Source organism: Dichotomopilus funicola, assembly GCF_033296635.1.
Source record: "Dichotomopilus funicola strain CBS 141.50 unplaced genomic scaffold C8A04scaffold_37, whole genome shotgun sequence".
In the NCBI taxonomy this organism is placed as follows: Eukaryota; Fungi; Ascomycota; class Sordariomycetes; order Sordariales; family Chaetomiaceae; genus Dichotomopilus; species Dichotomopilus funicola.
In genome coordinates this window covers 96,983-109,114 of record NW_026944058.1, presented here as the reverse complement: position 1 = coordinate 109,114, position 12,132 = coordinate 96,983, and the positions used below count along the sequence as shown (strand labels likewise).

General features: G+C 57.5%; 3 protein-coding genes across 3 annotated transcripts; 2 read left to right on the top strand and 1 right to left on the bottom strand.

Annotated features, from left to right (window-relative positions):
* Positions 1-849: 849 nt before the first annotated feature.
* C8A04DRAFT_12669 (lethal giant larvae like, C-terminal-domain-containing protein) lies at positions 850-4,197 on the top strand (the record flags this gene model as incomplete). Its single annotated transcript, XM_062777411.1, has 3 exons — positions 850-968; positions 1,092-3,322; positions 3,413-4,197. The coding sequence occupies 3 exons, from the start codon at positions 850-852 to the stop codon at positions 4,195-4,197; spliced, it is 3,135 nt and encodes a 1,044-aa protein (XP_062636415.1).
* A 902-nt stretch (positions 4,198-5,099) lies between these two features.
* C8A04DRAFT_37769 (beta-glucosidase) lies at positions 5,100-8,049 on the top strand (the record flags this gene model as incomplete). Its single annotated transcript, XM_062784003.1, has 5 exons — positions 5,100-5,442; positions 5,524-5,710; positions 5,764-6,068; positions 6,131-7,707; positions 7,795-8,049. The coding sequence occupies 5 exons, from the start codon at positions 5,100-5,102 to the stop codon at positions 8,047-8,049; spliced, it is 2,667 nt and encodes an 888-aa protein (XP_062636414.1).
* Positions 8,050-8,209: 160 nt separating this feature from the next.
* C8A04DRAFT_12729 (general substrate transporter) lies at positions 8,210-10,139 on the bottom strand (the record flags this gene model as incomplete). The annotated part of the gene is made up of 7 exons (XM_062777438.1): positions 8,210-8,248; positions 8,327-9,008; positions 9,078-9,244; positions 9,317-9,396; positions 9,461-9,508; positions 9,591-9,789; positions 9,882-10,139. 7 exons carry the CDS (start codon positions 10,137-10,139, stop codon positions 8,210-8,212), a joined length of 1,473 nt encoding a protein of 490 aa, XP_062636413.1.
* Between the last annotated feature and the right edge of the window lie 1,993 nt (positions 10,140-12,132).

The following is a 12,132-nucleotide window of genomic DNA, read 5'->3' as shown; positions in this document are numbered from 1 at the left end:
TCCCAGGTTGTCGGGGCCCCTTTTGGTTCGGCAAGCCTGGGCGGTGGAGGGGGACCTTTGGTCGGTTGCGGTGGATTCTCTGGGAAAGTTTTGGGGGAACGGTCTAAGGGGAGGGCGATGATTTTTTTCACAGTCATTTGACATACTGCAGATGGCTTTTGTTGTGTGTCTAAAAGTAATGTATTCCCGACTTGGCAGTGGCGGTTCTTCGGGTCTTGGAGGTGAACATCTCACTTCGCCTTTCCAACCCCAAAGGCCTATCCATATAAGCCCATAGCACATTCGAAAGCATAAATAACGCGTTGATTCACTCGTGGTCCCGTGATGATTTGATTATTGGTAACATGGTAACCTGAGAGTATGAGAAATGTCCGATCGGGGATGAAACATCGATGTGAATTTGTCGTTGTGATAACTATAGGGCTCCCACTTGTTGACTTTCCCCTGAGCTAGGGCTGCCGAGCAACGCGTCAGTTCCTTGGGCCACGCGGCCGGATGTCGGAATTCGGCACGTGCAAAATAGCTATGCCGCATTTGGGTTAGGGTCATAGCGGGGCAGGCTGGGGACTCGGGAGACAGGGGACTGCCAAGCAGCATCCTGGTCGTTTCACCCCACCATCCATCCGTCCATCACCTGGCGTCAGCAAAAGGAAGAGGAACTCGAAGGAAGCCAAGGCAACGAAGCTTCCGTGCGGCCCGGTGCTTCTTTTCCCTTTCAACTCCCTACTACCATCGAAATCCAGGAGTACGACCTGGACGAGGGCGGAAAAGAATCTAACGACGTTTGACCGAAAGGGGGAAAAGGAAGAAACAAAACAACAAAGAAGAATCCAAGTTGTTTTTGGGAAGATGGCAGGCTTCTTGCGGGCGAGACAGGCTGGGGTCCAGAACGACTTGTCGGCGGGCATCACAGCAGCAGCGTTTAGTCCCGGCGAGCAGGCACGGTATGGGATTAACTCGCAGATTAGGTGAGTGGAGCGGACTGCTGTTCTAGTTGGTTCTTTTAGTTTTGTTTTATTTTTTTCATTCTATCTCGAGAGGAGGGAATTGTCTTGGAATTGGAATGGACTACTCTAACTGCTTGAGCTCAGCTGCATCGCCTACGATCCGATCCAATCCCTCCTCGCAGTCGGCACAACAGCCTCGAAATACGGCCCCGCGCAAATCTACGTCTTTGGCGCCCTCCGTGTGTTTCGCACATTCCACTCACCCCAGTCTCCCCAAACATCTACACTATCCTCCTCCGCATCACAACCCCCCAACGCCATCCGCCACCTCTCCTTCGTCGCCAACCGCCTCGTCAGCCTCGACACGCACAACCAACTAGCCATCTGGGACCTCGACACCGGCCGGCAGATCGCCCACACCACATATGGCCGCGTGTCGTGCATGATTACAGACCCTGGGTTGGACTGGGCGCTGGTGGCGATCCAGAATGGCGGGGAGGTGTGGGCGTATGATCTGGATCGGGAACGGCCGGCCACGGGGTTTCGATTGCCGAATTTTTGGAAGGTCAGGCTCGAGGGGGGTCCGAGGGGGGCTGGGGGATTGGGAGTGGTCGGGATGAATATTGGGTTGGTTAGTCTGCAGCTGCACCCAAGGGATATCGGGAAGCTGCTGATTGGGTATACGCATGGCGCGGTGGTGTACTCGTTCAAGCAGAATGCGCCGACGGGGTTCTTTGAGTATGTCGTGCCCCCCGGGGCGCCGGGCGGGGATGGGGTGGGTAGTGAGAGGGAGAGACGGCCGCGGTTGGTGCAGGCCGTGTGGCATCCGACGGGGACGTTTATTTTGACGGCGCATGAGGATGGGAGTTTGGCGTTTTGGGATCCTAAGGATGGGCGGTTGGTCACGGCGCGATCGGTGGGGAGGACGCGGGTACATGAGAGGGGGCCTTCTCCTCCGCAGCCGAGTCGGCTGACGCCGTTTGGCAAGATCGCGTGGTGCTGCAAGCAGAACCCGGACGACACGGCGCTGTTGATCGCGGGCGGCCAGCCGGTGGACGAAGAGCAGAAGGGGCTGACGTTCCTCGAGCTGGGCCCAACGCCGACGTATGCCACTTCGTCGTGGGATGTGCTGGCGAGCCACTTTGACGGCAAGCAACGGCTAACGCTCCCGATCCCCGCGGGGGCTGAGGTCGCGAACTACTGCCTGATCCCGCGGGCGTCCCCATATTTCGACGGCGCGCAGGACCCGATCGCCGTCATGACCATGCTCACATCCGGGGAAATCATCACCATGAGCTTTCCCTCGGGGTACCCGATCACCCCAACCAACATGCTCCACCCCAGCCTGTCGTTCGTATACCCCTTCGTACAGAAGATCGCAGTCTCAACCGTGCAACGAGAGCGCTGGCTGGGGCTAACCGAGACGCGGAACCAAGGGGATCCAATCCTGCAGGGCGGGTCACCAGCACACAAACGCCGTAGAGCTGGGTGGGACTTCCGCAACGTCGTGCAGGTCGCCCACGCCGACAGCACGATCCGGATCTGGGACCTGGGCCACGACGACGACATCGAGAACCCGCGGCAACTACAGGTCGATGTCTCTCGCGCGCTGGACCGTTACGAAGACGTCACCGTCACCGCGCTGTCGATGAGTGATATGCTGTCGGCGTCTGCTTCTGTGGAACTCGCGGCGGGTACGCGAACGGGCGAGGTGGTGGTGTACCGCTGGGGGGGCAACCGCAACTTTGGGCGTGGCGGTGGTGATGCATACCAAAACAGCCGGAAGGATCCCAACCCGGGTGGGCTAACGGATATCTCCTCGCGCGGGGAACCGACGCTCAAGGATGGGCTGCAGCCGTTTGTGCTGTACGAGATGATGCAGGGTCCCGTGAGCGTGGTGAAGGTCGCGTCGGACGCTGGGTTTGTCGGGGTTGGGTCGGAGGCTGGGTTTTTCAGTTTGATTGATCTGCGTAAACCGGCGGTGGTGTTCCAGGCGCCGCTGGCGGAGCTGGTCAAGGAGGAGAAACGGTCGTCGTTTCTTGGGGGCCATCGTTCGTCGGCTTCGTCGGCGTCGGCGTCGGATGCGAAGGAATATCCGACGGTGATTGAGTTTGGGGTTATGACGCTGGAGGGGGATGGGTATTCGAGCATTGCGTGCTTTGTGGGGACGAACCGGGGCCATGTGGCTACGTTCAAGATCTTGCCGTCGGGGCCGTCGTATACTGCGAAGTTGGCGGGTGTGGCCAAGTGTGGGGGGAGTAAGGTGGTGTCGATGGACCCGGTGAATGCGGATAATGGGCAGCCGGCGGGTGCGACGGCGGGGGCAGTGGGTGGGTTGAGAGAGGGGAGGCAGGTGAATGGGGTGTTGGTTGTTGGTGAGTGTTTTCGTTTTTTTTTCCTTTTCATCCCCGTGTTGTTTACCTTTGACGTAACACCCCTCTTACATGTTTCTAACACCCCCCCAGCCACGCAAACCGAAATCCGCGTCTTCAAACCGGCCACAGCCAAAGGCGCCTCCAAGTCCTTCGACGACCGTCTCTGCGACGCCGCCCGCGTAACCGAGCTCCCCGGCGTCGGCATCGCCCTCGTGGCCCTCTTCGGCGACACCAACAACCGCGGCGCCATCGCCCGCGCCTACTCCCTACCCTCCCTCAAAGAACTCGGTCGCGGCGCATCCCTCCCCATGCTCGATCCCAGCCGCACCATCTCGGCCGTCATCGCCCGCACGGGTGAAGTGCTCGGGTGGACGGGCCCCTCCGAGATCGCGGTGTTGCCTGTCTGGGGCGGGGACGGACAGCAGCTCGCGGGTGGTCCGCCGGTGTCGCGCGATACACTGGTCAACCCGCAGCTGGCACTGCCGCCGCGGCCGACGATTAGCAATTTGCAGTGGATTTCGGGAACGCAGTATGTCAGTCCGACGGATCTGGATTTGTTGATTGGTGGGGATGGCAGGCCGCCGAGTAAGCGGATGATGGAAGCGGCGGAGGCGGAGAGGGCCGGGGCTGGGAGTGGTGGTAATGGCGGTGGTGGTGGTAGCAGGGGGAATCCACGGGCGGGCACAGCGCAGGAGGGCTGGGGGGAGTACTTCTCGCGGCAGCTGAATGAGCGGGCGGAGAAACTGTCGGGAGTGGACGACGCGATGAGCCGGCTGCAGATGTCGAGTCAGGGGTGGGCGGATGACGTGAACAATTATGTGAAGAAGCAGAAGAGGGATATGTTGATTGGGAGTGTGAAGAAGTCGTTTTTCTAGACTTGCGGATTAAGGTATGAAAGGGGTTGTCGACCGGGATAGGGTTAGGGTTAGGCGTTATTCAGCTCCCCTTTTGCCTTTGAGCATTTCATATGGTGTTGATTTCCGACGTTTCACCGAAAACTCCCCTGCTTTTGTAACCAGACATTTTAAGAGATTTTACGCAATACTGACCATTTTCGTCAGTTCACTAACATTTGCTCTCACCGACCATTCCGGACATGATTACCCTCCGTCGGATTGACGCCGCGAAATACGAGAAAGCCATCGACGGCTCTCCCACTCCGCGGCCACAGACACTACAGAATGTAACCCCTCACGTCGATCGGCAAATCGACAAGCAGCAGGTCTCCCGACTGCGGAAGGTTAATCCAGGAACAAGGGGCAGGGAAACCTACCAAATGGAACGGTAGGACACTGAGAAAAAAACAAGGCTTTTTTTATTCCCGCTCTTGCAGGGTCGTGAGGGGCGAGCAAGATGCGCTGCGCACTATGGCTAAATAGCTGGGCCGATTATGGGCCCTTGTCGCGGGGTGTCCTGATTGACGGGGGATTTGCATCGTACATACATGATGCATGGAAGCATCGAAGCGTGGAAGTGTGGAAGCACCGAATACGTGAAAAGCAGCGTAGATGGAACTTGAAGACACGGGTTGGACGAAATGGGATACGACAGCGGGATGATTCCTGCGCTGGGATTGTGAGGGGTTGAGCAGAACAACCAAACCAGGAGGGGACAAGTTAATTATTTCAAGCAAGTCGAGATCTCGCGATGGATGGATGGATGACATTCATTCCGTGGGAGGTATTTTCCTACTACAGTACGTGTAGATCAATCGATTGACTAACCGATTGACAAGGCCAAGTCGACCGACCGACCGACCACCTCAACAATCACCACCATGTGGCGACCAACCCACCACCACCCAGCCATCACCTGGCTCCTCCTCCTCCTCCTCTCTACCCCCCTCATCCACGCCGTCAACACCGACGTACCCTTCCCGGGCTACCCTGCCCCTTGGGCCGTCGGTGTCGGCAGTGAAAATGCCGCCGCTGACCCTGCCTGGGCCGAGGCCTACGCGCAGGCCATTGAGTTTGTGTCGAACTTGACGCTAATTGAGAAGGTTAATTTGACGACGGGGACCGGGTGGGAGGCGGATCGGTGTATTGGGAATACGGGGGGTGTGCCGCGGTTGGGGTTTCGGGGTTTTTGTTTGGAGGATGGGCCGTTGGGGGTGCGGTATAGTATGTTTTCTCTTCTCCTTTTTCCTGTGGAAGAGCCTAGTTCTCTCTTTGTCTACCTATGTGTCTGACTAACGGACACAGCCCAGAACAATTCGGCCTTCCCACCCGGTATCAATGTGGCCGCTACGTTTAGTCGCCGGCTGATGCGGCTGCGAGGCGAGGCACTGGGCGAGGAGTTTGGCGGCAAGGGCATCGATATCATGCTGGGGCCGGCGGCCGGGCCGTTGGGGAGGGTACCGCAGGGTGGACGGGACTGGGAGGGGTTTGGGTGGGTTGTCCTTATTCTCCCTTTTTTTGTTGATGATATCTAATCGAGGACAGACCCGACCCGTACCTCGCCGGCGTAGCATTCGGCGAGACGATCCAGGGTATTCAGAGCCGCGGGGTGATTGCGTGCGCCAAGCACTACATCCTCAACGAGCAGGAGCACTACCGTGGCAGCATCGATGTGCGCATCGACGACCGTACCATGCACGAGCTGTACCTGTGGCCGTTTGCCGACGCCGTACGCGCCGGTGTAGGCTCCGTCATGTGCTCGTACAACAAGATCAATGGGACCTATGCGTGCGAGAACGAGTGGACGACGAACTATTTGCTTAAGAATGAGTTGGCGTTTCAGGGGTTCGGTAAGTTTTTTATTCATATATTCTTGATGATTTCTTATTTATTTACTTATACGCTTGCATAGTCATGTCGGACTGGAACGCGCAACACACCACGCTCGGCTCGGCCCTCGCCGGCCTCGACATGGCCATGCCCGGCGACAAAGGCCCCGACCCATACCAGTCGCTTTGGGGCGGTGGCCTGACCGAAGCTGTGCTCCGCGGGGACATCCCCCAGTGGCGCCTCGACGACATGGTGGTGCGCATCATGGCGGCCTATTTCAAGGTACACACCGGTGACTACGCGGACTACCGCCCAGATATCAACTTCTCGGCTTGGACCAACGAGACCGAGGGCTACCTGCACCCGTCGAGCAACCACACGCGCACTGTCGTCAACGAGTTTGTCGACGTCCAGGCCGACGGTAAACATGCTGAGCTGATCCGCGAGATTGGCGCCAAGTCGGTCGTGCTGCTCAAAAACAACGAGACCACTGCCGTGCTACCCCTGTCCAAGCCAGCCAGCATCGCCCTCATCGGCGACGACGCCCACGACCAGCCCGGAGGCCCCAATGCCTGCGTCGACCGCGGCTGCTTCCAAGGCACCATCGCCATGGGCTACGGCTCCGGCACCGCCGACTTCCCCTATCTCATCTCGCCGGCCACTGCCCTGCGTCGCCAGGCTGAGGCCGACAACACCACCTTCACCACCACCCCGCCCCCCGACGGCATCACCACGGGAAACAACTGGGACCTCGAAACCGCCCAGAAGACCGCTGCCGGTGCCGACGTGGCCATTGTCTTCGCGGCGGCCACCGCAGGCGAGGACATCTTCTCCATCGACGGAAACGCCGGCGACCGCAACAACCTAACACTCTGGGGCAACGGCGACGCCCTAATTGCCGCGGTAGCCGCGGTCAATCCACGCACCGTGGTCGTGCTGCACACCCCCGGGCCCGTCCTGATCGGCGACATCCTGCACAACCCCAACGTGTCCGCAATCCTATGGGCCGGTTTCCCAGGCCAAGAATCCGGCAATTCCCTCGTCGACGTGCTCTACGGCCGCGTCAATCCCCAGGGCCGGTCCCCGTTCACCTGGGCCGACAAGTCCGTCGATGAGTACGGCGCGCAGCTGCTGTTTGACGCGCCGGACCCGAAACACCCCTCGCAGAGTTTTGACGAGGGCGTCTTCATCGACTACCGCTGGTTCCAGCACAGCGCGACGGGGTACTACACCGTGCCGTTCGGTTTCGGCCTCAGCTACACCTCATTCCGGTACTCCAACTTCACCGTCACGCTGAACGAGGACGTCAGCGGGATCCTTGACCCGGCTAAGGGGCAGACCGCGCCGGCGCCCGAATATGGCGATATCGACCTCGACGATGATCCGGAGCATCGCGCGCAGTATGTCGCGCCGGATGATTTTGAGCGGGTGCTGCCGTTTTATGTGTACTCGTGGCTGAACAATAGCGAGACGTTGGTGGCTGGGTCGCCGGGGAATATTAGTGATTTCCCGGAGGCCGCCCGTGACGGTTCGCCGCAGCCTGTGTTGCCGGCCTCGGGGGCGCAGGGGGGACATCCGGGGCTGTATGATGTGTTGTATACCCTGACGGCGTACATTGAGAATCAGGGGAATGTTACCGGGACGGAGATCCCGCAGGTGGTATGGCATAACCCTAACCCTATCCTTACCCCTATTCCCGTTGCCCGATGCTTCAAAAACGAGAATGATACTGACACAGAACAACAGTATGTCCAGCTAGGCGGCCACGAAAACCCGTGGGGCGTTCTCCGCGGCTTCGAGGAGGTTGAGCTAGCGCCCGGAGAGACCAAAGAGGTGACCTTCAACCTCACGCGCCGCGACGTCAGCAACTGGAATACCACAACCCAGGCCTGGGAGTTCACGACCCGCGAGAAGGTCGTCTTTGTTGGGTCGAACGTCCGCGATATCCACCTTAATTCCTCGCTGCCGGCGCCTAAGGGGATTACCTACACGTATCCGTAGAGTGTGGCCAGAAGGGTAACGAAATAGTACGATTTGTCTTAGGGTGTCTCATGGAACTCATCATGATTGACTGACAAGACCACTATCAAAACGTAACAATAACAATGTGAACAATCCCTTGCTGAGACATCCGACACTCACATCCACCACCCTTGAATCGTTAGTAGGTATACCGGAACCCAGGCTCGTACACATCGTCCTGCGTCCGTTAGTCAACTGTCTTGTCCCTGGATGAACAACATAGGAGAATTCAAGGAGAAGGGAAGGGAAAACTCACCGCATCACACTCCAACTCCCGCTCGCCCCGATCCGCCTTCCCATTCAACCGCTTAAAATCCAGCGTCAACGCCCCCACAATCAAAATCGTCAACAGCGTCGTAGCAATACACGCATACAACCCCGGGCGGTACCCCGGCTTATCCTGATCGCGAAACACCAAACTCCCCGCAATGCCCCCAATCCCCCCAAACGACACAAACGTCGCGCTACAAAACGCCCGCTTCCACTGCCCGCGAATATTATTCGCCTGGTACGACATCGCCGCAGGCACATTCGCATTCGCCCCCGCCGTCGTCAAAAACACGCCAAAATACCGCACCGCCGCGCTCTCCGCAAACCCCATCAGCGGCAACCCCACCAAACACAACACGCAGTTAAACACAATCACCGCCCCGCGCTGCCGGTACCGGTCGCCGTACCACCCCGTGGCGCACATGATGATACCTGCGAAGGCGTAGGGGGGCGCGACGAGACATTGGGATTGGCCGACGTCGAAACCCATGTTGGAGGTGAGGATGATGGGGAGGAAGTAGGCCAGGGCGTAGGTGACTGTGGTCGTGTTGAAGAAGATCATGGCGTACGCCCAGATCTTGATGTCGGTGCCGGCGCCGAGGTATTTGGCGAGGGAGAAGGGTTGCGGCTTGACGTCGCCGCGGTCGGCGTTGACGCGGGCGCAGATCCTAAGGAGTTCGTCAGTCAGGTATACAAGCTAGGGTCACAAAGGATACATGGGAAGCCCGGGGGCGTACCACTCGCGCTCACGCTGACCGAGGAAACTCCAGTTCTTTCGCGTGGCATCGGGAAAGTCGACCAGCAGCCAGTACCCGGCGATGCCCAATAGCACCGTCATCAGACCCTCGATGATGAAGATCCAGCGCCACCCGTTGAGGCCCGCTAGTCCTTTCATTTGCATGAGCTAATTACTGGTTAGCACTCTCTCTTGCTCTCTCACGCACATTCTCCCATGCAAGGGGGAGGGTAAACATACTCCAAAGGCAAGAATACCAGCAAATGCAGCTGCTACACAGCCTACCAGGTAGAACGCCGCGTTCCGCTTGCCCACCTCGTCTGGTTTTGTTAGTATCACCTAGTTCTTCAACCCGCTGTGGGTAAAGGAGTAGAGGAGTCTCACATCTCGTATACCACGTGCTGAGCAGATACACACAGCTCGGAAAGAAGCCTATCCGTCAGTCAGTCAGCCGTCTCGTTCCTCGTCTCCTAATACGCTCTCGGGGAAACGGAAGCAAAGAGTCAGAGCATACCGGCCTCCAAAACACCCAACAACACCCGCAGCCCCGCCATCGCCTCCCAGGTCTGCACAAATCCCATACCAATCATGCACCCGCCCCACAGGATCGTGATGGCCGCCAGATGGACACGCGGACCAATTTTGCGCACGATGATGGTCGACGGCGGTTGGAACAGGACATATGTGACGAAGAACACGAGCGAGATGATGCTCTATACCATATCTTATTAGTCTTGACTACTCCCTTTGGTACTGTACACGCTAGGACCAGCGAGTAAAAAGAGAGAGAGAAAAGACAACTCACGTATCGATCCCCAACCAACACCAAATCCTTCCCCATCCCCGCAATGTTGACCGCCCCCAGGTTGGTCCGGTCCATCAGGCTGATGCAGTACATCGCCCCGACTGTCAGCACCAGGCGCCGGTCGACGCGTCGGATGATCTTCTTTTGCTCTTCGGGCGTGAACCCGAAGTCGTCTGCTGTTGTGGCATCGCCCCCTTTTTTCGAGTCGGCTGTTTCGAGATTCTCGAAGCCGACTTTTTCATCCGAGGGGGAGGCCATGGTGGCGGAGGGTGAGGGAGTAAGAGGGACTGGCCCGGTTTGGTCTGCGTCTTGTGTAGCTGCTAGAGAGGGAGAAAAGAAGAGATCAAGAAGGAAGAAGAAGATAAGAGCCTGTTAAGTGTCACCAGACCGGGACGAAATACCGGTAAAAGTCAAGGACAACTTAAAAGACGATGATCAACAACAATCAAGAACCAACAAGGGTATTTACCAAACGGCAGTGGCACCGGTATATAAATGCCAAACCAATCCGACGTCACTCGACCCAGGGGGGACCTCCCCCAACGTCCAAGACTGATAACACCCATACAACCAGTTATTTGGGTATCCATCTGGGGACTAGATCTCCCTGTTCATCTCTCCATCCATGCTCTCTCCATGCTACATTGCTACCCCAATGCATCGGAGGGAAACGAAACTGGGGAACCCAGAGATCCAATCGCAACCCCTGCTTCTACGAAACCACCTCTCTCCTCACATTGCAATTCAACCTCCCGACATGCTTCCCCGCGCAAGGCCAAGAAGAAACAGCCGAGCCGATCCCCGGCCGGTATTCGTAGTGCAGTGTGGTGTGTGTGTCCATGGAACCAATGCAAGCGAGGCAATCTATTCTTTTTTTTCCCCGTCAACTCAATAGAACGGGAGTCGGTGCATACAACCTCGGCTTCTCAACCTACCCAGTCACTTACACACCAACCAGTATAGTCTCACACAGACACGAAAAAGCCATCCCTTCGTTATCGTACCTCGGACTCCCAAACCAATACTGCGGTACCACCTCGGTCTAGCCCACCGCCCACACTTCTAGCCTTCCCCGCGCCAAAATGCCAATGCTAGCTAGTGCCCAGTCCAGCCAGCCAAGAGCTGCCTTTCCCCGCAATTTGCTCGGTACTATTTCCTCTATTTACAGTAGGATTGTGCGAACGAGGGGGCAAAAGGGGGGGGGGGGGTAGAGAGGTGGCAATCCGAGGCTCCGAGGTTATTTTTCTCTACACTGCACTACTATGCACTAGAAAGGCGTCAATTCGAATCGGGATACTTGGCCCGGACCCGAGGGACAAGACATGCTAAGGACGTTGAGACCGTTGAATCAATGGATGGGCGGCGGGGCATTTCCAGATCGGGTGGATATCACCGTTGCTAGACAGGCCTAGACAAGCATGACAGGCAAAGACAAGGAGGAACTTGTGATGTTGGACACGTGGGCACTGGGGGGGATGGATGCATTGTCTGCATTGGCGCCCAGAGGTCGGAACGGGCAGGGAGGATGCGAACTCGAGATCGATAGTTGGGAGAGTTGGAGCGAGGTTGTCTCGACGCCTACCTCGGCGCGGAGGCTGGAATGTTGTGTGTGTGCAAAGTACAACTTTCTGCGTGACACCTCATGTGTGTTCTGGAGGTGGTACGAGATGGGTAATTGAAGCGCTTGGCGTTGTACTCCCGCCCAGAAATTGGAACTGGGCATTCAAAGCATTGTCTGCAGAGTGCAGAGCGCAGACTGCAGCACTTGCTTTGCCGACCCGCTTGTCGAATCGGCATCGGCACATCGTAAATATACTTCTTCGCTACCGCAGTTGTCATGTTAAAGGGTTGGTTACCTAACTGCTGACACGGCTGAGGTACGCTGCCGGGGGAGAACTGCCGCGTGGCTGCTCCGCAAACGCGGGGGAGGCGAAGGCGGGGCAGGGCCGTTTGTGGGGATGAACGCCCGGAGATTGTCTGGGGCGGTCTGGAGATCGTCTTTTCCCCCGCATCTCAACTGAACGGTTCCCTGAATTGAGACAATCGGACTCCACGTCTCTTACACGATGATGGAGTAACGGGTTAGTCTCTCCGTTGTGTCGGGGATTGTACGTTGGAGAGTATCAAGTCGGAATCTCCTCTGAGCGTTTGGAAAGTTTAAGAAAATGGTTTGACTGCTAATCATGAACTTGGGCTAAACCCGTCCTTTGTTCGGGGGTCTGGGCTATTCGTTAAAATGCCACTCACCTAG